Source organism: Maniola hyperantus, chromosome 6 (genome assembly GCF_902806685.2).
Source record: "Maniola hyperantus chromosome 6, iAphHyp1.2, whole genome shotgun sequence".
In the NCBI taxonomy this organism is placed as follows: Eukaryota; Metazoa; Arthropoda; class Insecta; order Lepidoptera; family Nymphalidae; genus Maniola; species Maniola hyperantus.
The window spans coordinates 12,176,574-12,203,749 of record NC_048541.1 but is presented as its reverse complement, the minus strand read 5'-3'; the positions used below and the strand labels follow the sequence as shown (position 1 = coordinate 12,203,749).

At 38.7% G+C, this 27,176-nt stretch overlaps 1 protein-coding gene across 1 annotated transcript in view; it reads right to left on the bottom strand.

Annotated features, from left to right (window-relative positions):
- The window catches only part of Tmtc3 (Transmembrane O-mannosyltransferase targeting cadherins 3), a 236,270-nt gene that overhangs the window by 2,111 nt on the left and 206,983 nt on the right, over positions 1-27,176 (bottom strand). Inside the window, exons 3-11 of the mRNA XM_034969103.2 lie at positions 19,179-19,260; positions 10,406-10,505; positions 7,087-7,202; positions 4,245-4,453; positions 3,559-3,763; positions 2,623-2,886; positions 1,905-2,390; positions 1,321-1,507; positions 435-715 (exon numbers count right to left, since the gene is read on the bottom strand). Coding sequence (XP_034824994.1) covers positions 435-715; positions 1,321-1,507; positions 1,905-2,390; positions 2,623-2,886; positions 3,559-3,763; positions 4,245-4,453; positions 7,087-7,202; positions 10,406-10,505; positions 19,179-19,260 — 1,930 coding nt within the window. The remainder of the gene's footprint in view (positions 1-434; positions 716-1,320; positions 1,508-1,904; positions 2,391-2,622; positions 2,887-3,558; positions 3,764-4,244; positions 4,454-7,086; positions 7,203-10,405; positions 10,506-19,178; positions 19,261-27,176) is intronic.

Here is a 27,176-nt window from a genome sequence, read left to right as displayed (position 1 = left end):
AAATCAAGAGATCGTAGGTGAGAACATGCTCGACAAAGTCTGAATGTTTGTACGTTGAGTTGGTTTCAGCGTTATTTGTATGGTAAACTAAACCCACCAATTTGGTGGTTATACTTTCAGCCGCATTCAATTTTTTAACGGTTGAAGGTGCACGGCTGCGCAGAATCATCCTACCTACCATAAATACCATGCCTATTTTGGTAGTACGAACTAAGAAGTAAGGGGCGACGACTATCTGCAGGCTATTTAGACCGCCTTGCTCGTTAATCTTACCTTTGCATTTCATTAATAGCTATTACCCATGCGCAAATATCCCCGCCACCGCCTTCCAGAGATCTTTTTATATCAATTAGCTACTTAGTACTAAAATGCGACTTACACTTCCAGCCGCGTCCAAATCTTTGCCGGAGTTGATGACCTAAAATGCGACTTACACTCTCAGCTGCGTCCAAATCTTTGACGGAGTTGATATAGATGTCCCCCAGAAGCACCAACGCCTTGACATGGTCGGGATGATGCCTCACTAGCTGCTTGAGGAAGGGCGCCGCTTCAAGCGGTCGCCGCCTGTCAGCGAGCAGTAAGGCCAGGTTGAAGAGTGCGGAGCGGAAGTCTGGTTTGAGGTGCACGGCCGCGCGGAACCAGCGCTCGGCGCATTCCGCGTCTCCTTCGTCCATGCATACCATGCCTAGGTTGAAGTGTACGCGCTCGTTTGTTGCTGGAATGGAATGGATAAGGATTAGGTACTTAAGTACTTATTTACTATCGTAAATATAAATCGTTCCCAATATAACAGGTTACAGGCGTTCAGGCGGGTTATGCCGACAGTGGTACTCAAGAGTACATAATGGACCAATGGTTAACCAGCTAGGTATTGATTTTGGGTGTTCAGAAATTATACGACGATATATTTCACAATTTTACCATCTAACCATAATATGAAGCGCTATGAGAGTACAAGTAATTCATATTACCACGTCCCATGAACATTTGTAGTATCCGAGAAACTAAAAAAAATTTGTTTATCCATCTATCAAAATATCTCATAAAATATCATAGTCTTGAGCAAACATCGCAGGTGGAAGCAATTATTTTCACCTATTAAGATCTGACTTTCCAAATTTGACAAGAGAATTTATCTGAATGTAAGATTCCCGCAACGATAGACAGACGATATCAAACAAGTCGCAGGGAAACCATAACACACACACAAGCAGCATAAAATTATGAGGTATGAAGTATGAACCCTCCAAGTAACCTATGTCCATCAGTTGAGAGGACGAGCTTGCTAAATAGCAATGATATTGATAAATGTCAAGTCACCGTCTTTGTCCAGTAACTTCAGCAGCCGTTGCCTGGCGAGGTGTCGTAAGTCCGCAGCTCCCAGCTCCTGCAGCAGTATGGCGGAGTTCAGCAGCGCTTGTTCGTGCTCCGGTTCCAGTTCTAACGCTTTGTCGAGATAGGCCAGTGCTTGAGATGCTTTGCCTTGTTCTAGTAGGACTACTCCTAGCTGGAATCAGAAGATCATTAACAATACTGAGTTACCCACACACAACCCAAACATAATCCAAACACAACCCAAACATAACTCAAACACAACTAAAAAAGGGGGAGAGTAACTCCACCTCGAAATAACCCTTCACTGGTGTTCCGCGAGTCGTGTAATCCAAGTATCCATAATTATTAACTCTGTATCTGTGTGAAGTGTGGACAATAAAAGGGGTGTCTATCAAACTTGATGGCTGTTTCTATTAGTACCGGACACCCCCACCTAACAGTACGTTTACAGTAAGTGTCAAGAAGTAGAAAAAGTAACTAAATACTGTACTACAGGTTTAGACAGCAAGGAAAGCGCGTAATCTTACGGGATAAGTAGTGAATAGGGAACTGTTTAAAAAAATACTTACATTATAGTAAATATCCGGATTCCCGCTGTCGTACAACAGGGCTCTCTCATACACCTCCTGGGCTTCCTTCGTCCTGTTCAACTTGATCAGAATGTCTCCTCTATTTATATATGCCTGAGTATAATCCGCCCTCATACTAATCGCCTGTCTATACAGCATATCTGCTTCTTCTAACCGCGTAGCATTCTTGGAAATCAGGTTTGCTAGATTGAGGAATACGTTTAAGTGGTTAGGGGCTATTCTCGCTTGGTAGGATTCTCCAGGTTTCGCTTTGGGTAATAAAGATTTCGCTTTTACGTAAGCGTCTTCGGCTTCTTGGTAGAGTCCGAGGTGGTTGAATGTTCTACCCACGTTGATGTGGGCGCCTACGTCGTCAGGTTGGACGTTCACGGCCGTTTTGAAGAACTCTAACGCCTCTGCGTATTTTCCTTCAGCTTCTAAGGCGTGGCCGACGTTGTTGTACAGCTTTGCGTTATTTTTGTTGACCTGAAAACAGATTGTGATCTTTACAGTATATCCCAATAAAGTCTACGTTAGATTAATAAGTAAATGAGGACGTAAGAATGAGTGAGGGTAATGACTGTAAATTTTGTATGAGCGGACCCAATTTTGATTGGGACGAAATTATCGCAGTTCGTTAGTTTACCCCGCAATAGGAGCTTGCCCTGAATTTTACACAAGATTATTTACTAACCTAAAAGTAGGCTATTTCACTTACCTTAAGTCCCGAAGCAAAAATAGAGTATTCAGTCTTCCAGTCCCAATTTCTTACGTAGGTTTTAGCACTAAACGCCAACAGAAGGAATATCAGGGTAGCAGCGGCGAGCTTGGTGCGTTTCTTGGCGACTAGCCTCCAACCGTGGGCGACCAGGAGACACCAACCCATTGAGGGCATGTACAAAACTCTTTCAGCGACCACAAACCCCACAGGAAAGAACAAGTTCGAGGCTGGTAGAAATGGAAGTACCAGTAGTGCTAAGCCCTGAAAATGGAGATTGCAAAGTTAATATCACTAAAAAGCTTCTGCTGTTTCATTATTCAAAAGCTTTATAAAATCAATCATTTTTATAAACTGGTCTGGTATCGTTTGCAAAATATTTATCTTAGGAACAGCGATATTCTCCACAACAAGTAGATAAAAGTAAATAAACGAAACGATCAACCTAAACATAAATAAACAAAATACTTAATTAAGTAAATCAATGCTGAGAATAATAATGATATCCGAGAACAAGAACGTCTAAACATCTTCAGGCGAACATAAATACTGACAGGTTTGACCGTCAGTACTTCAACTACTTAGGTACCTACTGCTGGATGCTTAGGTTAAGTGGGTTTAAGTAAATTGTATTATAAGATCCTTGATACTTATTATTATTTTTTATTCATAAAAAGGAATTAAAATAGTTCTATGGCCATTATTTTGTATATAAGCCTAGTTGCTTTGATGAAGATCCAAAATGGATAAGCGAATCCTCAAGGCTTGAATTGTGGCCAACGTGATAGTCACAATTGGATTGAATAGTCCTCGAGTCGCGTCATGAGCGCAGCAACGCCAATTATCTACCCAACGTCCAGTCGCAATATAGCGCCTCTAACATGTCAAACTAGAAGAAGAGCAATGTTGCTATATCAATATCCCAACTATACTCACCATAGATAAAGCTGAAGAGCGAGTCCTCAAGGCATGAATGGCAGCCGCCACCAGTGTCACGGCCAGCGCTATGGTAGCGAGGTTCCTGGGGTCGCGCCACGAGCGCAGCAGTGCCACCGTGCCCATCGTCCAGTCACAGCACAACGCCTCTGGCAGAGCAAGTAGCCAGGCGTTCAGTGCGGGGAGGTAGGCAAATGTTAGATGTCTGTGGAGTAAAACAAGAGATGATATTTTTACTCGAAGAACTATGCACGCTGTAGAATAGAAGGAGGGTAAGTTACCTATTCATAAAATTTGTTTTTCCTGTCTTAAAACCTATCATGCAATAAAGTAGGTCTGTAGGGTAAGCCGTAAAAAGAGAGCTTCAATAGCTCAACGGACAGGTACAGCTGACTGATACCCAAAATTCGACGGTTCAAACTATACCCTTTGCACTATTGTCCTACCCATACGAATCACAAGCGTTATCCCCACTCAGAGAGGATAGGGGAATACTAAGCTCCGTCTCTATTTATCTTCAGTTGACGAGGAAAAGGGAATACTATATTAGGCTCTATCTCTATTTAGAGCCGAATTTTACCCTCAGTTAGAGAGGATAGGAGAAAGGCTGAATTGTCTCTATTTGGAGACAAATATTTAATTGATTTTTATATTTTAATCCTCATTAGAAGATTGTCACACTCTACCTTGCGGGAGGAGACGCGGCTCCTGCAGGGTTGTCAAAGCGTGTAAAGACAGGCAACTGAGCCCCCATGACGTGCAGTCTTGCGGCCAATAGCGCCAACGTGGCACAGCACACTGTGGCAACGCGACGAGCGGCCTCACCGCACGCGCAGCCCCATCCGCCTTTGCCCCAATACTCGAACCATGGCCTCCCAGTGTTACTGCCTTTGCGCTGGTGAAAAAACTAAGGATTATTAGGGCACATTGAGGAAAATAAGGAAGCATAAAGTAATGATGATGATATATTGAATTTATCAACCGTAAATTACATTCTCATTTAAATTATTTAGCAGAGCACTCAGAGATTAGTTTAATACGAACCCCACAACAAATGATTACTATTATTTGTAACTCATACAAATAAGGAAAAAAAATATTATTCAGATAATTTTTTTTCATCATCATCAGTCTGTGGATGTCCACTGTTGGACATAGGCCTTCTCCAAGTGGCGCCACCAGACCCGGTCTTCAGCCTTCTTTATCCAGCCCCTTTCCGCCAGCCTCCTATGTGATCGGTCCATCGTGCTGGATGCCGCCTCACACTAAGAACGCTTGCATGGTATCCACTCTAGGACTTTTTGGCTCCAATGGCTTCCCGGAGTCACTTCAGCTTGCTAATGGCTTGGGCTATGTCAGTGACCTTGGTTCTCCTGCGGATCACATCATGTCAGATCTTATCCCTCCGGGAAACTCCTTACATAGCCCTCAGGACTTTTTGGCTCCAATGGCTGCCCGAAGTCACTTAATCTTGCTAATGGCTTAAGCTATGTCATTGACCTTGGTTCTCATGCGGATCTTATCATGTCAGATCTTATCCCTCCGGGAAACTCCTTACATAGCCCTCTCCATAGCTCGCAGAGCGACTTTGAATTTCTGGACGAGGCATGTTTCAGTGAAAAGTGAAGTATAAAAATCTTTTAAAAAAATAGTTGTCTCAGCTTTTACAAAACTTCTTTTTAAGCTGTATAATGCCCTTCTTTCTAAACTGTATTAATATGTACTATGTGGGAGAAGAGTAAACAATAGCTTAAATAATAATATCATGCTGAAACTATATATGCTTGCCGACGCTATACGGTCTCATTAGTCTTGAAAAGCAGGACTTTCCAACTAAAGTAGGACAGAATGCAAACTAGACTTTCAATAAAGAGCTTAGTAGATGCCTGCATGTTAGATTCCGACATCTGTAGCCTCCCAGGCTCACAGGAAACAATATACTTGCGAGCGGGCTTGTTTCGGTACGTCCAAACTTCGGTTTGAAACTTCGATCCGTTTTAGAACAAATACCTCTTGCCTATCTCGAATCAAAGACGTACGCGATAGTTCGAAGAGTTTGCCTTCAAGGTTCAATGTCACAGAGAAGGTTTGCTCCCTTATTTATTATTAGAACTTTTTCTACTCGACTACCGCCCTGGGTGGTGGTGAGCCTGTGGCCTCACAAGCGATTCGCGGTCCGATTCCTGGCGCAGGGGCAATTTGGAAATTTATAATTTCTAAACGACTTTAGGTCTGGTTTGGTGGGAGAAAAAACTGTCACATCCTACCAAGTTAGCCCGCCTCCATCATAGACTGCATCATCACTTACCACCAGGTGAGATCGCAATCAAGGACTAAATTGTGTAAAAATATATTACAAAAATAATTTAACATCAAAATATCATTCATTAAGTAGGTACAAGATAATCATATTTTTATATACCATCCATTTTCGTATAATATAATAATATTATTTATTCTTGAGACGAGGAATTCTCTTAATATAATGTAGGAAGCTTTTTAGATTATGGAGAGGCTTATATCCCAATAGCTGTTGGTCGAGTTAAAAGGGAAGTTTATAATGTTCAAAGCCGTGCTCTGGCAGGGCCAGCGAGTTTAAACGAAAGGGTTAAAAGGCCTACGTCGAAATAAACCATTAAGCATGCACAAACAAACTTTGGCTTAGAATATTCGATTAATCACGATTTTCCTGGCGCAGGGGTATCTTATAAATGGGAGGTCTAGGGCTCCGTTCTCGGCTGAGTAATAGTGTGTTATCTATGGCTGAGTACCTTCTTATAATACCTATCTGAATCGGCTTACGTCTGGTTGGAGACTTCAGCTTCAGACGTAGCTTACTGAAGCCGTGTTGCCAATTGATTTACCATTTTGATACGATATTTACCAACTATTTCCTCTAAAAATACTTCACCGCTTTATATGTGGTCGAGGCTTTGCGGTAAGACATCAGAGCAGATTTGTAGACACGTTTTACGGTTATAGGTCACTAGTAGTTGTATGTGTTCTTCAAGAAAAAGTTTTTCGCTTGTTTAAGATGCCTACAGATTAGATCGATTTTTTCAGATCGTTATTATCACTTTATATTACTTACTAGCTGCCCCGGCGAACTTCGTACCGCCTAACAGTCGATTCAAATTTTTTAAATTTTTCTCTCCGTAAGCTTTTAAGTAGCCGTAAGAATTAGCGAAATCGGTTCAGCTGTTCTCGAGATTAGCGATCAGCAACACATTTAGCGATTCGTTTTTATATATAGAAGAAGATATGCTGAATTTTGACGATCTATAAGATTTGTCAGCTTGTAACAGATTTGCTCGATTTTATCGGTCGTTTAAATGTCAAGGTTAGGTTAAAATCTGGAAAAAGCAGACATTATACTTGTTGATTTATATATCGTCAAAAACGATCCACAGTGGCGAACCACAAAAAATACGATGTCGATCGTCTGTTGCTTATACATTTACTCGATTTTGTTTGACCGCACGTGTTGATCGTCAAATATCGAGCAAATCTGTAAGCACTTAATTGTACCTTCTGTGCAACGAAGAGCTCGTAGACAACGCACACAGCGGTGACGGTGATGCCTTGCTCCTTACACAGCATCGCGATGCCGACGCATGCTGTGCACGCCACTACGTAGCGCCAGTCTGTAAAAAACAAGCATAGCCTTAAATTTTTAAAAGTACTTTTGAATCTTCAAATGCATCTAACACTGGTTTGGAATACCTTGCTACCGAGAAGAATCAGCTCGAATCGAGAAACTCGGCGGTTGCTCTTTCGAAAGATTTGATAGATAAACCTACAATATTACCTATTATCCCATAATTGCAGTCCCGCACATTGCTGGAGCAACGCCGGCTAAACTAAACTTTTAAAATGGCTATGAGTGTGTCACACGGATAGACGGACAGAAAGACTGGACGCAATTATAAACGGACAATATTGTTGAGCACCCATTATCAAGCAAAAAAACTCTTCAAAGAAGACATGAAAGAAAACCCAACAAAGATTCTCGTAAGAGGGAGGGTTTTGGTCTCTGTTCCTTTCAACCAGTGTTTCGAGCAATTTGGTCCAAAGTTCTGAGAGATAGGCCTTATCGCCTACTTAACCGCAGGCAATGACACGACCTCGGCCTTCAAAGACACAATAACGCTTGAAGTCAAAGGGCATTCAAAATGTCGCCCTGGAACTTTGTAGCTACCTATATATTGTAAGTGAAAATGTAAATGTAAGACGAAGATCTAATTGAAAAGCTATACCTATAATAATAGTCGCCTGAGTACTTAAGTATTAAGAGTTTAAAGTTCAGTCCTAGGTACTATAATTAGTTCTAGGTTTAACGTATTCTTAATTAGCTTAAATTTTAAAGTCTTGGAGATTTACTTGATTAATTGTTTTATTTATTTAGAAAACTTAATAGCGCACACGTATACGTCATAATAGCTATCTGCATGCCAAATTTCAGCCCGACCGACCAGTAGTTTGAGCTGTGCGTTGATAGATCAGTCAGTCAGTCAGTCCGTCAGTCACCTTTTCCTTTTATGTATTTAGATATTATCAAACAATTCTTTCAAATTCTGAGAAAATCGAAGTGCGAATTCGCTACAGATGTAAAATGCGAATTATGTATTCTTGTCAGACGAGGGATTTAGTTCCATTATTTCCAACTAGTGCTTCTGGCGATTCAGTTCAAAGTTCTAGGAGATAAGAGCTTATCGCCTGCTTCCTTGCAGGGTAACGGCACAATGTGAACTTTGAGGCTGCTTACTAAGTCCATAGGGGGATCAAAATGTCTTAGTTTATGACTATGGTATCTATAAGTTATAGAGAAGTTATGTTATGGCTTGACTGGATGACAGTGTATAGGTATGTACACCTAGTATATAAAATTAGATTGTCTATTTTAGCATCAACATAATCAACCCATCTAATGAGCACGGATTTCCTCTCAGAATGCATCAGAGTTCTCCACAATGTCTTCAAAAGTGTGTGAAATGTGCCAATCCATACTTCGTCAGCGTGGTAGAGTATGGCCAAACCATTCTCACTCTGAGAGAAGACTCGTGCCCCTAGCAAGCTACCTTGGGGTGAGTTAACCACGATAAACACAGCTAGGTATATTTTTAACCGACTTCCAAAAAGGAGGTGGTTCAGCCTGTTTTAAAAAAGTGTAAGTACGGCGATTTTTTCGAGGTTTCTGGACCGATTTGCCAAAATTTTTAAATAAAAAGAGGGAGTTTCCGTGGTGGTCCCTTAAAATTTTCTGGATCCAATTACTCATTCCTGATGCTGCAAGGTCCTGAGCCGTTTTGGAATGTTTTGCTGGTGAGTTGATATTTTAGGTACGAAGTAACGACTACTTACACTAAAAAGCATAATAAAAAAAAAACAAAAATTAGTTTTTACTTTATAGTGGTTTTGGAAGTCAGTTTTTTTCAAATATTTTTTTTTAATTAGAAAAGCATGAATCATGAATCAATTATATTATTAGCAGTAAACAAATATGCCAATCATACCTAACATAAATAACTTTTCTTTTGATTTTTCCTAATAAAAGGCCTTTGCACCTGTCATAATATCAGGCTGAAAGTCTAGTAACGGTTAAATTTCATTGAATTTCCTGTTCATAGGTACTGAACAAAGGGCGAATCTGAATTCTCGGACAGTAATGAAGTTGGAGTCAATCTCTGCCACAATTTTTAACCTCATCAAGCGGGATCAGTTCAAAAACGAAATTAAAGTGAGTGAGAACTCTCAAACATTTGCTCGCCCGTAGAAATTTAACGATATTACATTCCCGTAACACAGGTAACTGCGAACATTCAGGCGTCCTTTGGTATAGCTGAATTTCAGAAAGTTTGCCATACGTTTGCCACCTACATACTCATACTTTCTATTTCATCCCTTAAGGCCTGGACAGACAAAGTGCGACAGCAGAACCACGGCAAAACATTACACTGATCAAAGTATGGATAGGAAAGTCAATGACTGTCAATGAATATATCCTGGCTACAAAAATAGAAATACAAAGATTTTTATGCAAAAATCTTTTCCAAGTGCTTTCAAGTCGTCAAGTGAATTTACCACTGGTTTGGTATGCCGAGAAGAACAGTAAGAAACATACGTACCTAATGTTTTTTTACATTATGTTTTAACTAAGTTAAGACGTCTAAGTGCTGATTTCACCAAAACGTCGAGTGACGTTTAATCGAGATTACTACTATAAGGAACATACCTTGCTGCACAAGGAACCAAATGCACTGAATTGAATACCAAAAAAATATTTATTTATTTATAGGTACGGTTCCATGCATTGAAATTTCTAGAAGCTGTGTTGGATACGTTACTGTAATGCGTCTTGTGTGTCCGGGACTTAATGAAATTAGTTCCCGTTTATACCTACTGAACTCGGATACAACTTTCCCGAAAGTAGCGTTCATAATATTCAAATTACGGGTCGGCCTGTCCAGCAATGCATATTTGCGAGGGTAAACTTTGGAAGGCTAACAATTTGGGAAAATTCTGCATAATTTATACTTGAAATATGTGAGCAATTGTTAATATTTAAGTCTGTAAACTCAATAACTACGTACCATATTATTTGTGAAATAAAAGTATTTTGGATCAATTACACAGAGTCACAGAGTGTTAATTATATTACTATCCTACATCTTCGTAGCACATCTTACCCGCTCCGCTACACCGCTTAGCATTAGTGGAAACTGTCGCATAGTTTCATAACTTAGCTATGACTTCCTCACAGTATAGTTGCGCAGCACATCTCTGGTAGAAAAGCAGGCTAACAGCAGCTCTATGATATGTTTTATTTGCAACTAGCAACGTAACCAACCTGTGTATCGCCGCCTACTCGCCGCCCGCGCGTAGCAGAGTAGCGCGCCGAGGAAAAACACCGACGACAGCATTTCAGCGCGGCCCACCACACCAGTCACCTGCACAAAGAGACGCCTTCAATATACTGTGCCTTTACATCAAAAGCAATCATACTCCGACTTTACAACAAAGGAAAAAGAACTGCCAAAACATTACAAAGAAAAGATTTACTTAGTTACCTAAATACAAATTAATTAAAAGTTTTTTTGTTTCACTATAGTTCGTATATTGTCATTCCGTCGGAATCGGTAGCTGATTTTGCTACTTCCGAATTCCAACTATCCGATTGTATTGAAATTTTAGATGACAATAGGTGATTGTGATACCGTTGAGCTACTCTTTCTGATGATGAAGATGCCAGATGGACACTGGAACTCTCTGATGGCACATGATAGGACAGTCGAATTAAGACTCATTTGTTTTGTTTTCATGTATACTTTTAAAAAACTTTTAAAAGCCTTATACTGGAACGGTGGGAATGGACACACAGGATAGTCAAGTTTGGGCTCAATAAGTAAACGATTTGCAAGACCTTTATTTGATATACCTACTTTAATAAAATAAGTTTTGCAATTTGCAATTGCTTATTATAGTAGGGATTGACATATTATACTTCCGCAAACTACCGCCTGCTTCTAACCAACGTTCGATAAATAATAACGTTACAAGTAACAACTTAATCAAACTTCACTGCGAAAAACTCTGGGTACTTATCTCAGCTGAGGACATACAAAGTAAGTATAACTACAACACTTACGACATGTCCCCAGCCCGAAAGTTGTGATTATGCCCTGATGTATGTACGAACAGCGTTAACAACCACAGAACTGGCTTTCTTTTCTATAAACTAGATTTTTTGCGACAACTTTGTCCAATCTAGTTCTATGACTAGTTCAATAAATAGTAATAGTACGGCGAAACTTTATCTACCTACAATTTTTTGATGATATAAAGCTCCGATTTTCAATTTTGTTTTCCGGTTGTTTGTTTATTGGTTTCTAGTTCCACTGTGTTCCTGGAAACCAATCAAACCTTTGAATTAGAATGTATGCTATGTTCGTTAAAAAATCTCTCTGTTGAATTCGTTTGAAATTGATATGAATGTGAATGGGGAGTGATTAAGAAATGAAATTAAATTCGGCAGCCAACTTCAACGGGAGACTAGCTGTTAGCTAACTGCGCACTTAGTGTACACTGTACATTCTAATCCAATATTTTCTATTAATTATTCCTTTTCTTAGTTGCCTGGTTTCTAGGTTGTTCTATGTATACGTTTGGTAAAAAAGCGTGGATTACACTTACAGCTCGCAGACAGTCAGACAGACTTGCAGCTCGCAATTACTTTTAAACTAATTATAATAATATGTAAACCGACAACCAACCAATCAACGAGTTTCTTGTTGGCTCTTCTCGATAGGAAAGGCGTACCAAACCAGTGCTAGTGCTAGTGCCAGGCGCCAACTATATTGCAGGTCGTGTCTTGGTATTCGATTGTTATTTGCTACTTGCATGTTGTGAATTGACATAGTGATCCAATTAAAAAGGTTCTCAAATTCAGGGCGTTTTTTGCGACCTATGTTCCATTTCGTAATTTGTTGGTTTTCATAGCAAACTTCGGCATTTCTAAGGTTTGAGTAAAATAACTCGAAATTCATTTTTGTTTTGTAAAAGATCCTTTGAAAAACAAACACGGGTAGGTCCGAACCTACTTTCTATTGTTTTACTTTTAATTGTAAAGTAGGTAGGGTACAATTTTACGCAATGAGTCTCCGGTCTCAGGTTTCCTTTTGAGATGTTAATGAAATGCCAGTGAAAGCTTTACAAATCTGAACCTCTTAAGAAATCCGGCTCGATTGGGCTTCGTGTTACTTTTGGAATATTCCCCAGTAAGAAGGCGGGAGGAAGGTAAGTAGAAATTAGAAAGGGACTTGTTCACGATACAAAAATAAAATAATGAAAGTGAATTCGATAATGTTGGTTGGTATTGAAGAAGGGGGATTCCAACATCAATGGAAGAAATAGACAAATGTTCTGCAATGTGTGGAATTGAAAAAACCATGATTAAAACCTATAGATTTATCTTAAGTATTTACCGATAATAAAGTAAATAAATTTTAACAAAATAAAGTAAGAATCCATCTATACTTTTTAATAAATAAAATTGAAGTGTCTATCTGTAATTTCGAAATAATTAGGTACTAAGCTCATATGGTTATTTGAACTGTACCACAACTGAATCACACGTTTTTAAAATTTTTGTCTGTCTTTCTGTCTGTGTGTTTGAACGGGCTAATCCTCGGAACGGCTGAACCTATTTTGACTAGCCTTTCACAGATAAGTGGAGGATTAACCAAAGAGTGACATAGGGTTCTTTTTTTAACCGACTTTCAAAAAAGGAGGAGTTGTGTTTTCTGCATTATACCAAGGAGATATCGTGAAAATATAAGTGAAGTATATCACTCGTATTTTCCAATCAAGTTGAGGCACTGGAGCAGCCTGTAGGAGTAATAACAAACAGTTTGGCTCAAAAATAAACAAGTTAGGGAACTATAACAGGAATTAAGGCTGTATTTTTGCCCTATTGGAGCCGTGTTCTTTATTGGACTCTATTGTAAAGTGCGATCTATTGAAAGTGTTTGAATATCCATTTGAAAGAGAACTTTTATAAGACTGCCCTCTTTATTTCGTTTCGAAGACGTTTTCCATCGACCTTATTATTTTTTGTGCGGACTTAGATAAAAAGTTTGGTTCGAAGAAGAAAAATTGATAAAATAAGTATCTACTTAGATACTTCTATTTTAGGAATTCCGTAGGTGTTTGTATTTTTAGAACGGGCGCTTTATTGAACGCTGTTGTTGTATTTATTGAAAAAAGCTTAAATCTGTGCTTAAATCTTTATAGAAAGAAAAACAGCGTTTAGGTTCCTTTTGAAGGTTTAAACCGATCTACTCTAGAAGATCTTATTAAAGCCTAAGATCTTATTAATTTTGTTCGCAAATAGATATAGAATTAAAATGGTTTGATTAAGTACTTTCAGTCGCATTCTATGGTACCTAATAAAAAGCTCGGAAGAATAATACCTATACCTACTAAAAACGGAAATGCTATGAACAAGTAGCAGAAGACCGCGACTTTGTCCGTGTGCATATCATCCTCATCATCATTATCATCATGATCAACCCATTTACTACTGAGCATGGGTCTCCTCTTAGAATGAGAAGGGTTGAGGCCATAGTTAGCCACGCTGGCTAAGTGCGGACTGGCAGAGTTTACACACCTTTGAGAACATTATGGAGAACTCTCAGGCATGCAGGTTTCCTCACAATGTTTTCCTTCAGCGTTAAAGCAAGTGATTGATATTTAATTGCTTAAAACGCACATAACTCTGAAAAATTAGAGCTTTTTTAGACATTTATGGTGTGTGTATCATTCCATTTTGTATGGATGGACCAATTCTGAACACGTTCAGTGCGATGTTCTGCCGTTTTGCTGCCATTTCGCATCGCTCCGGTCGTGTTTAGTGTCCACCCGTCCGGTAATATAGTTAGGACGGAGGCGACGAAAGCGGACGCCTTAGCTGAGTCCTCTCAAGACTTCATTACAAACAATTTTGCTCGGAAAATAAACAAGTTACGGAACTATGGCAGGAATAACGCCTGTATTTTTCACTCCGTTCGAAAGTGACATTTCTAGCATGCACTTTAGAGAAAAACATGCCCTTTATCGCCAGTAGATACTGTAGCGTATTGTTTGTTTTGTCAAACTAACTGATTCTTTTGTCTAAGCGTTCGAGTCCAGTCAAAGAATGTATGTCGCTCGTTGTGCTTGGCTGCTGAAAATTTTAGTAAATAGGGTACAATGACGTTTAATACGTCAGCTAAAATTTCGGAAACGTGACCACAACATGAGTAACTTTATATGGAACTAGCTTATGCTCGCGACTTCGTCCGCGTGGACTACACAAATTTCAAAACCCTATTCCACCCCCTTAGGGGTTGAATTTTCAAAAATCCTTTCTTAGCGGATGCCTACGTCATAATAGTTATCTGCTTGCCAAATTTCAGCCCGATCCATCCAGTTGTTGTTGTTTGAGCTGTGCGTTGATTGATCAGTCAGTCAGTCAGTCAGTCATCTTTTCCTTTTATATAATGTATTTAGACATAATATAAAGAGGGAACACGACGCGAAAGCTGCAATATCAACAAATGAAAGCATAGTTTGATATATCAAAAGCTCGAAAACTAATGAAATTTTTATTGCGTCGAGGACTAAAAATTTTAAAAATAAACAAATGTTTTAGAATGACTTCTAATTTCATTTCGACATATACTAGATGTGTCATGTGACACGCAGAAATTAAAGATCGTTAAGTTAATAGCAAAGCCATAAAAATGTAGTGCCATGTCGCGTGTACTAAACTACTACTACTAACTACCAAGTACGTAAAACGTGACTACAAACATTGAACTCAAGGTTTAACTTCATACTTAGTTATTGGGAATTACTGTGTATAAGCACTTAAGTATAAGTAAGAATACTAAGTAATCTATGTTGACATCTCTTAATCGGTATATTAAGGGTATGAAAAAATGAAGATTATCCCTTTCAACTCCTTTTTATAAAAAAACCGGTTAAGTGCAAGTCGGACTCGCACACGAAACGTTCCGTACCATCGTACAAGTAACAAGACATACCTCTTTTACGTATAGAACACTGCAAGCTAAAGACAGACTGCGCCATCTATATGTCTAATCTAAATTAGCCTGTACTGTCCCACGTCTGGGCAAAGGCTTCCCTCCGATCCTTCCACCATCCCCTATTCAGGCCATGTAACTGTAAGCTTATCTAATTCATCACGACAACGTCGCCTCGGCCCGCTACGCTGGCGTTGATGATTCTGGCAAGTCCAGAAAGAAGCAGGTTTTGCCCATAAGTCATCTGGCATACGGCACACATGACCTGCCCAGTCCCATTTGAGTAAAGCGGCTGCAAGGCCGACGTCAGCAACTCGCGTTTTGGAACGCATAGCAGATGAACATTTTTTTTTGTGTTGTAACCACAAATTCATGGTTTTCAGATTTTTTCCTTTACTTGTGCTGTAAGACCTACCTACCTACCAAATTTCATGATTCTAGGTCAACGGGTAGTACTCTATAGGTTTTCTTTACAGACACGACCGACAGACGGACAGACAGACAGACAACAAAGTGATCCTATAAGGGTTCCTTTTTCCTTTTGAGGTACGGAACTCTAAAAAAACTTAATGTAAGCAATCTATAATTATTTAGAAAGTATGTAAATATTGATTTTATTTGGCAAAATGTGTTTATGACACCTATTTATTAATTTACTAATATTAAAAATCTTCTTACATAACATAGAGGCAAGTACTCATCTATGTACTGTGTTCAAATTACCTATATATAAGAGGGTAAAGGACGGACGTCAAAGGACGTTTAATCGTGTGAGGAGAGCTCAATCATAAAAGGAGGCAATTCATTAGAAATGTGAGTAGGTATCGACTATCGATAGCCTCAAAGGTTGAGGACAACATAGACATTAATCCGGTAGTCTATGCTACATTGCCAAGTATTGGATTTCTATCTGTTAGACAAAAGACTAGATTAAGCCGATAGATTGCGTTCAATGAATAAGATTATGTTTCAATGTTGAACCGAAAACTGGGCTTAGGTACTGACATCATAATAATATAATTATTTTATTAACTATACTATTCCAGATTACTGAGTAGGTAATGTGGCTTGTGATAAGTTAGTGATTAAGATGTCCGCCTTCTATTTGGGAGGTTGAGGGTTCGATTCCGGGCACGCACTTAACTATTCGGAGTAAATATGTGAGTTTTAAGCAATTAAATAATCACTTGCTTTAACGATGAAGGTAAACTTGGCGAGGAAACTTGCACGCCTGAGAGTTCTCCATAATATTGTCAAAGGTGTTCAAAGTCTGACAATCCACACTTGGCCAGCGTGGCGGTCTATGGCCTAAACCCTTCTCATTCTGAGGAAACTAGCTGTGCTCCGGCGATGGATTGATCGTGATGATGATGAATGGGTCTCAGACCATGACAGACCCCGCCATCCCCTTTTAACCTCACCCATCCGAGTCGGGGTGCCCCGAGTCCCGAGCTCACTTCGCTCGCTTTTGCAGCCTAAGTTCTCCGTGCCTGTTTTTTCCTATCCTATCACACTAATATTATAAAGGCGAAAGTTTGTATGTGTGTGTGTGTGTGTGTGTGTATGTTTGTTACTCCTTCACGCAAAAACTACTAAACGGATTTGGCTGAAATTTGGAATGAGCATAGATTATTATTATTATTATTATTATTTATTTATTATTTAATCAGAACGGCCATAAAGCCAATTACACTAATTAAAATACGAGTACAAACTAACATAAACATACTTACAAAAATTAACAACTTAAAATTATAAATTTTAAAAAGCAAAATTATAAATTTTCACAAAAGTGCAAGATCTGACCCATGAGGTCAGCCCATTTGTCAGCAAATATGTCACAATTATACTCTGGATTAACACATAGCCCATAGGCTACTTTTCATCCCGGAAAATCAGTGTTCCCACGGGATTTTGAAAACCTAAATCCACGCAGACGAAGTCGCGGGCATCAGCTAGTAATATCATAAGCTTGATTTATGGGGAGAGAGCATTTTATAAAAAAATATATGCTATAATATGTTGGTTTACTAATTAACACGATTAAGAAATCAATTGTTTGCCAAATGATATTTTATGAAATTACCTACTGTTTGTCACGTAATTTGTTTTGTCAAGTGTACAAGTTGTATTTGTAGAACCAGAATTTTTTAACGTTGATAAAATGAACCCTAATTTTGCCAAACGTTGTCTGTTGAATGAAACCTTTTAATTTGTTTTTTTTGTGAATTGATCAGTCACCCTAAAATGCTCTAGACTGAGGTGATTGATTTTATCTTAAGCTTATTAGGTATTGGTGTTCCTACCTTCTATAATGTAGAAGGCCTTGATGTTTACACGCAACATTGATTACTCATACCATATGAATGAAATTAATGTTTACAAAAAACACTCATTTAATAAAAATATGGCTGAACTCAGAAGTAGGTACAAGCCACTAAAGTTTTCCACAGGTGACCTATTTTAATTAAATAATAACACCTATTTAATAACGAACTCAACTACAATACATCGTTATTTTTCATTTCAACAATTTTTACGAACTCATTAAAATTTAACTAAGGCTTTAAGGTATGATCTAAAACCAGTCGGGCAACCCTATGTGAGTACCTAGCGTAAATCACTAGCGCTAGGTACTCACATAGGGTTGCCTTAGTCATAATCAATTATTTGCTCATTGAACGTATTATCACTATTATATGTTGTGGTACCTATTATGAACGACAAGCCAAAAAATTCGTAGCTGCTCAATCTTGTCCATCACGGCAAGGCAAAAAAAGCAAGCCATGTCGATCATGTCGGAGGACAATAAGCGGACACATACTTAAAAAAATCTAAACTTAGATTTTCACGAAAATAAACGCAAATCAAATTTTTATACACAGACAGAGAAAAAAATGACCAGCAAACTGCATAGATATTATTTCGACGTCCATTTATGCAGTGTCAATTATTCGAGCATCAAATTTACATGCATCAACATGCATGAGCAATAACATCGATGCTTAAAGCCTTTAAAAAGCTTTAAAATACCGATAACTGTCGATTCGTCAAATGGAAATGTCAGTGTGAACAAAATGGAAAATGGGTCATGGCTCATGGCCTGTATAAAATTCTCGTGGGAGCTCGCCTGATTTTATGCGGGGATCGTTTAATTTCGTTCATCAGTTCGAGAGGAATTAAAACCGGAGTCGCCTAGCGTTTAAATTAATATTTTATACTAGACCAAAAAAAACAATTTTTCATAGGCTGGGTACATTTGTAAAATGCTACTCCGCCCCATGGCGCCCCCGCCGCTGGAGCAAAGATGGTCTTATAAGTAGGCGGTCTCGGGTTCAATTCTGGGCTAGGTTTTTGGAATCTATAATTTCTAAGCAGGCTCAGATGACAGACAAGATGCTAACAGACTAGATCTGAGTCAGGTCTGGTCTGTTAAGAGTCTGATGAGATGGTTCGGCTTTGGCTTGATACCCTGCCGACTTAAACGTTCCGGTACGACGTCGCGTTGTCCAGAACACACACAAGGTAGAGTAATGTACCTAAGAATTTTGGCGGTTAGTTTTTTTTAAACGGTAGTTTATTTCAAAAGGAGATGGCCCAAAATTGCCCCAGAGTCGTTGTATAGTGAAAAATAACAAGAGACCTTACTATATAAATGTAATCATATTACTTTAAAAATAGTATTTTGAAAGACATAAATAGAAACCTAGGAATTAGCGGGGTTTTAAAATCATTCTAAAAAGAAGTATTTCCATTTCCTGTTACTGTTTACTGCAATTTTATTTACAGCTAAGTAGTATATAGTAATAACCCAACTATCTACGGTTTAAAATACTATTTATTATTAATTTACACAGGAAAACCAACCCAAAGGTAAAAGTTCAATCGTGACGCATACACTTTTTTTTCTGGGGCAAACAATGTATTGGGGAGTAGCAATCTCCTTTATCACTCGAGGGTGTAAGCTCTTGTTTTACTAAAGAACTCTAAAAAGGTATCTGCAAATGGAAGATGATCATAAAAGGATTGAGTACTCACCGCTTCACTGTGTATCGGGTGGACAGCGAATAAGATGGCCGCCACGAAACTTGCGAACTCTGGCAGGAACATCGCGCACACTCTGCAACAAACAAACTGGGTCATTCCACTAGTTCACAACACAACTAATCCAATCGATTCCAACTGGAATTTAACTGGTCATTTATTTCCTAATCAGGGCGGACGTCGTTTTCGGAGCATCTGCAGTTATTTTCCTAAACTGTTGTTACTTTACTAAACTGTAAAGTAAATGCTCGAAAATACGACGAAACGCTTCGAGAAAAGGTACGTAGTGCCCCGTCCTTTAGTTTGGTTCGTCTTGGCGTGGGCACTACCGTGCCCCCTGATGAAGCAATGGCTAAGTGTAGGTACATAGTGCGGGTGTACTTCCAGAAAGTGCATACCCCCGATGAATTTGAAATTTGGTATAATACATTTTTTTTTTTTTTTCGTTATAGGCGCACGCTTGACCACGATCACACCTGGTGGAAAGTGATGATGTGGCCTAAGATTCCTATTCACTCTTGTTTTAAAGATACCCGGATTATAATTGACAGGAAACACTGATCTAGGAAGAGAATTCCAGACCCTAGCCATGCGTATAAGGATTGATGACGCAAAGCGTTTCGTACGCGAAGATGGAATGTTGACGACATAGGGGTGAAAACTCGCCCGGTGTCTTGCGGTACGGTGGTAGAAAGGTGAGGGAGGGACAAGATCGAACAGCTCCTGAGCACACTCTCCGCAATATTTTGAAGTTCTAAGGTACTTAGAGGTAGGTTTTGGGTGTGTGTTACTCACCATTCGAAACTAAAGTTAGTGGGTTTAGATTCAAAAACAAGTCTCTTTTCTTCGACTTTTTACCCACAAAATAAGATGCTTTAGCTCTAGTTTTGAGACATAAATAAGCTATAATGACATTACATAAATTTTATATAAGACTCAGAGCCAAATAAACCGACCATAAACCTCGTAAAAGCAGACTTCCAAATTGAAATTTTATAAATCATACGAGTACATAATATTCTTTTATTAAAGTTCGTTTTAAGTCTCCGTGTTTCTGAGAAAAACATTTCAAGGGAGGTATCCCCCGTTTATGCTCGGTAACATTCTCGCTGCATTTTCTTTTAAGACGCCAAACTAAAGTGGGCTGCTTCCCCTCGAGGTTTCTTTGCTAAACGAGAATTTCTAAGTGCACATGCATAACGTCTTAATAGCTGGACCAAATGTTGCAACGAAAAATGGGTTAAACGCGGCTGAAATTACTATCGTGTATTCAACCCGCGAGCTGTGTTTTAACTGCTAGTTTGATTGCTTTTTTATGTTTTTTATGTAGGCATAAATAGTAATTAAACTCAAAAATAATAATAATCATAAACTGAGAGACTGCAACTAGCAGCGATGCCAACGAAACGTATGATTAACATTCACATCAGTGGTTGTGATTAGCACAATCACATTCAAAACCGATGAGCTATTGCTTTTTATTTATGATTTCATTTTTCTTAAAATTAGTATAATGTGAAAAATGTATAAAAGAAAAAAGTGAATGACTGACTGACTGATTGACTGATCTATCAACGCACAGCTCAAACTACTAGACGGATCGGGCTGAAATTTGGTATGCAGATAGCTACTATTACGTAGACAACCGATAAGAAAGGATTTTTGTAAATTCAACCCCTAGCTCGTCCAAAGCAACGTAAATAGATCGATAAATCACCCACTGCGCAGGTTCCAGGTCAGGGGTTTTTATCGTGCCGCCAATGCTACTTTAGGAATACGTTTGATAATAATAATTATTATTAATAATTATATATATAGCTGTTCGTGCTGATTCACTGACTGACTCACTCACTCACTCACTCATTGGTCACCTCTCCTGAACATTTTTGTACGAAAAAAATTTTTTTCACTGTTGGTTTCGTATAAAAAATTCATTCGGAGGAAAAATACGGAGAGAGCTGATGATTGATTTCGAAGACGGGTGAAGAGCACGCTTAAGGAATTGAAGATAGGTGGGGGGTGCTTGAGCAAATGTCACTCGAAACGTCATTCAATTGCCAATGAGCTGAAAAAATTCAAAATGGCGAAAAAAAGATGACCGCCATACAAACTTCGTCAGTGTCTATCGCGGAGAGTATAAAAGATGGAAGAGTAGTTTCTTTGCAAAAGATGATCAGGATCCGAAGGACTACTCGATGAATAGAAAAAAATTAATTTTTCCATAGAAAATGTATGGCGAATAAAGTCCACATTATGAAAAACCAACGCTGCATGCTCGTGGACCACTTCAGTGGTCCGCGCACCCACGCTACTTGTATATGTATATAACAGTAACCACCCGCCCCACCACTGCTACGAGTTAATGTGACAGTACCCGTAGTACAAGATTTTACGTCTCACCAAACCAAACCAAATTCGAGAGTCGAAATACTTCCGCGTTACAGTAAACTGGATCTTAACTGCCTTGTTTTAAAGCTCAAGTTTGTCTACACTTCTACAGCCAGCGCTCCAAGCGGAATCATTGCGAAATTAAAATCAGTGGCATTGAATATTTGACTTAAATTCAAGGCTGTTTAGGTCCATTTTACTGTAACGCGGAAGTATTTCGACTCTCGAATTTGGTTTGGTTTGGTGAGACGTAAAATCTTGTACTACGGGTACTGTACTCAAGTGTGCGCGTTAACTTAACTGCTACAATTTGCTCGGTCGTAACAATTACGTAGCTCTGAGCTACGAGTATCTGTACGTAACGTCGATGGCCGTGGATACGCCCCCGCATTGTATCGGAATAGCGATGCAGGGGGCGGTCAGTGCAAACCGCAAGCTACCGATCTTACCTATCTACCGACTTCGCTCGAACACCCACTAGCTCTTGGTTGGGTGTTTCTACGAGTATATTATGTAGAGGAATATGTTGATACATAAGCATAAAATTGCTTATACTTATTAGGTTTTTATCGGTTGCACAAAATTCTAAATCTATACTAATATCAATTACTTGCTTATTCTTGCGACTTCATCCGCGTGGGTTACACAAATTTTAATACTCTATTTTACCCCCTTAGTGGTTGAATTTTCAAAAATCCTTTCTTAGCGGATGTCTACGACATAATAGCCTATCTGTATGCCAAATTTCAGCCCGATCTGTCCAGTAGTTTAAGCTGTGCGTTGATGGATCCGTCAGTCAGTCAGTCGGTCAGCTTTTCATTTTAAACATATATAATATATATAGAAGGTAGATAGATAGATCATAAATACGAAAGTGTGTTTATCTGTCTGTATTATTATCTATTATAAAAGTGTACCTATTTATAACCCTATCACGGCTCATCCGTTTAACTGATTTGTACGAAATGCACAGAAATTGCTCGTATTTTGGAGGCGGCTATGAAGGAATGCAATCAATCTCTGTATCTATCATGTAGATTTAAATAATTTAAAAATCCCGTAGGAACTCTTTGACTTTCCGGGATAAAAATCTATCTCTGTACCAAATTTCGTCCAAATCGGTTGAACGGATAGGCCGTGAAAGGCTAGCAGACAGACAGACAGACGGACAGACAGACACCCTTTCGCATTTAACATATTAGTATGGATTATGGTTTAACGCCGCGCCTCGGCTCTGGCGGTGTGCCTTGCGCCTAAAAAGTTCACTGAAAAGTAAAAACACTCGAGACTACTTCACAATTGCGTTTGTGTATACGCAAACTTGTTTGTAAATAGCAGTTCAAGCCTGTTCCGAAATTTTGTGGTTGTTGTACTCAGTACTGCCCGAGGCTACGTTCCATTTTCAATTGAAATGTGCCTACTTCCTACTTTGCCTTTGTGAGAGTGTTTAGTTAATGGAGTCGCTTGAATGCATGTAGTACTGCCCAGTGTTTGATAGTTTGTTCATTATTATTAAGACCATTGAAATGGAGATTTAAGAGTATGCTGGAAAAGGTGTGCCATACAAAATGACAGTTTTTATTGTACCGATTCGAAGCACTCGCTCCACCGAGCGTACCTACTTACCGGGCATTTAGATCCATAGTGTCAAATGGTTTTCTTCTTCTTCTTTTCTTAATATAGTTCCTTGGGAGACAGGGGAGATAATTTTCTGTTAAAAATCTGGTACAAACGTCAAAGTTTTTGTAATAGGAAATCAACAAAGAAGAATGCGGAATGGCTTTTCTCAGTGCCATATCAGCACAATGCACTTTGCCAGTCTCAAGTAGCTTGAAGGAGCAAATGGTCTTCTAGTTGACACTTTGTTAATAGATGTGTTATTATTAACATTTAGTACGCTAACATGACGGTCACTGCTGCTTTCAGCGCCAAAATGGCGAAATTCAAACTGCTTCAAAAACAGGTCGGCAATGGTAAGTCCATCGTACTTATATTAGTAGAGGTCAGTGATTTAGGTGCTTACCGCCGTAGTTTGATAGCTACATTGTGACGATTACAATCGCCTTTGACCGGTTGACACTATTTCACTAGTGTCAGAATATCAAAGGTATAATTGCTATGTATAATTGCCACCGCCACTTACCATTTCAATATCGAATTAAATGTACAGTTGCAGCAAGAAAGCAAATTCAACTAATCACAACAATTGCAGTACTAGTAATCTGATAATCAGTGTTCGTGCTAATCTTTTACAGTTACAATAATTCGATTTTTAACTTAATCTTGTTATAGTATAATCTAATTATTCAGTAAACAAGTAGCTACTCCTTGTCCTAATACAACGCATGCGCGATCATCGCAAGTTCGCGCGAATTTAACTCGAAAAAATTACGAACGCAAGATCAAACATACTGATCTTTAAATATTAAAAAAAAAATAGATTCCGACGAATTGAGAATCTCCTCCTTTTTTTTAAGTCGGTTAATAAAATGAAAAGGTGACTGACTGACTTACTGACTGACTGACTGACTGATCTATCAATGCACAGCCCAAAGTACTGGACGGATCGGGCTGAAATTTGGCATGCAGATAGCAGCTAAGAAAGGATTTTTGAAAATTCAACCCATAAGGGGGTGAAATAGGGGTTTGAAATTTGTGCAGTCCACGCGGACGAAGTCGCGAGCATAAGCTAGTCTAAGCTAGTCTCGAATATGTGTCCTAATTTGCATTCGCGCGATGATCGCGTATTCGCGTTGTATTATTAGGCGCGAACACGCGACGGTCGCATCGCTTACTCGCGCGATGATCGCGTAATTGCGTTGTATCAGGATGACGCCCAAGAGGCGCACTATACCTATGCGGTCCATCGTTGTTGCCGCGAACTCACAATAAAATTATGATACGAGAGAAAAACCTAACTCCAGAAGTGTACAGCGCCGGACAAATCGCGTCGCCTACGCGTTTCTCCGAAAAGATTTCTGTAGATTTTGGTTTTCTTTTAATCAGCAAAGAAAAACTACTAAAGTACTTAATAGATTATTTAAGTAGGTAAGTAGGTATGTGTATCATACAATATACATATTATATACTTCGGTAGGTAGTAATATTTTTCGCTTAATGCACAAAGGCCATTCCAGGCAGACGGACGGAATACTTTTGTGGTTGTAGAATTAGCTCACGCTACGCCAAACGTTTTCGTTTGAAATGGGTAAATATAGTTGTAAATGTTTAGGATTCCGGAGTTGGCTTACTTTAACCATGTTTTCATGTTTATTTATTAACTAGCTACAATATTACTTTGGTGCATACAAAATATTAAGCTTCTTAATTTTATAAATCGACTAATATAAGTAAACGTCAAAAGCTCTATCCCGACAGCTACAGTGACACAAGGCGCTCTTGGCACTTGAATGACGTTGACAGGGGGGCGCTGTTGGGAAGGCTAAGAATATTCCATCGACATAGGAGGTAATAATCCGTTTGTACTACTTCGTAGTACATAAAAATTCTTTGGAATATTCACACAAGAACAAAGGGGACACTTGACGGCAACGTTAGTTCCGATTTTCACCACGCGCCAAGATAGCCTTGTCGCACTGTACCTATGCTTTTTTTGGGTGTCGTACCTAAATACCCGAAGGGTGCCAAAGGGACTCAATTGCTAAGCCTCTAATGTTCGTCCGTCTGTTTGTATCCCATGAACCGTAATAGGTTGAAATCTTCACTGAGTGTGTATTTCTATTGCCGCTATAAGGAAATTCAAGGAAAGTCCTTTTTGATTTTTTAAAGTTTCTAACACTGTAGATCGCAAGTGGCATATTCAAAGTTATATTTTTATTTTCAGAGATATTCGCAAGACGTAACGGTATATATTATGAGAAAATCATTTAAATTTACCTACTGTTTTGTCTTTTCTCGACTAAGTAATTAACAAGTTTTCCGAACTAAGTAAGTCAAAGTTTTCAGTAGAATAGAATACTATATTTTTATTCACGTAAACATTTACAAAGTGCTTTTGAATCGTTAAAATAATTCACCACTTTTTAATTTACCTATCGCTGGTTCGGAATGGTGTTCCTACCGCGAAGAACCAGCAAGAAACACGGCGGTTGCTCTTTTTAAGTGTTAAATTTATCTACAATATTATGGCATACCTAATGTATAAACAATTGCAGCCCTGTGCATTGCTGGAACGAGTCAAAACCATGCTTTTTTATCATTTTTATAGTCTTCGATTGTATAACATTTTTAGGAGAGAGAGGAAAGATTTTTGTAGGAGCATACTTTTAATAGATTTTTTAAATGTAAAATCGAACTAACACCATTTTAAGTATAAAATTTGTTCAGGTAATATATGCCTCGACAGTCGACACACATAATTTCCTACAATTCGTTCCTAAACAGGCAACCCGAGGTCGTCGGAAACATTTTGTGGCTGTAATATTGTCACACGCTATGCCCAAAATGTTTTTGTTTGGAACTAACAGTTGTAAATGTTACAAGCAACTGTTTAATTAACTTTAATTAATTTGTATTTTATGCATTATCAAGTGTGTAAGACTTTTTAATGTATTTATTTATAGCTAAGGTTTAGCGCCGCCTGTAGTATTCATATCTATTAAGTATATTCTTTTTATGGTATACTAGCTGATGCCTGCGACTTCATCCGCGTGGATTTAGATCTTAAAAATCCCGTGGAAACTCTTGCTGGGATAAAAAGTAGCCTATGTCACTCTCCAGGTCTTTAACTATAACCATGCAAAAAATCACGTCGATCCGTTGCTATTACGTTGCGACGTCATTAAACGACAAACCAAACAAACAAACACACACACACACACATACACATGCAAACTTAACTGTAAACTTGATCGTGTATGGGGTTAATGTAGCGCGCGTTTCACGCAATAATGGCTCTGTTTGCGAAACGCTAAAATGAAAAGCTAAAAATTACCACAAAAAATAAATAAAACATTTTTCATTATAAGCACCCCGCATAACCATTTCCGGCTCAAATTTTGAAATCTTGTAATGTTTAAGAAATGGATATTAATGGCGTGTAATGTTAAATAACATGTGAAACCGAGCGAACCTGCGAAGGGAAAACATTAAGCTGCTAAATTGTTGCCTTTATGGAAACAGCGAGGTTTAATGTTTAATCTGACATCTACGGGTGTTGTTTTGTTAAAAATGTTATAATGAAGGTACTTAATGGAATGTTAATGGATCGGTTGCTTCCACAGAATTCAAAATCGGTACCTATAGAAGTGGTGAAGATGTGTGGAGAAACATTCGTGCGCCTTATTGTAATAAAAAATAACAATACATAATATTATATAGAAATATTTTTGTACGAGTTGCTAAAAATCGGCGACACGATGTCCCAGTGTTAAAACAGCAAATAATCTCATTTCTATGAACTTATTACAAACAAGTTGATCCCACGATTTTATTCGTGTGATTTTAGGTTTTTAAAAACCCTTGGGAAATCTGTGATTTTCAAGGATTCCATTTCAGTGGGGGATTTCAGGGGTAACCTATGGGATGCAAGCTATGAATCGTCTTTTATCAAAAACGGGTGGACCGTGAAAGACAGAAAGACAG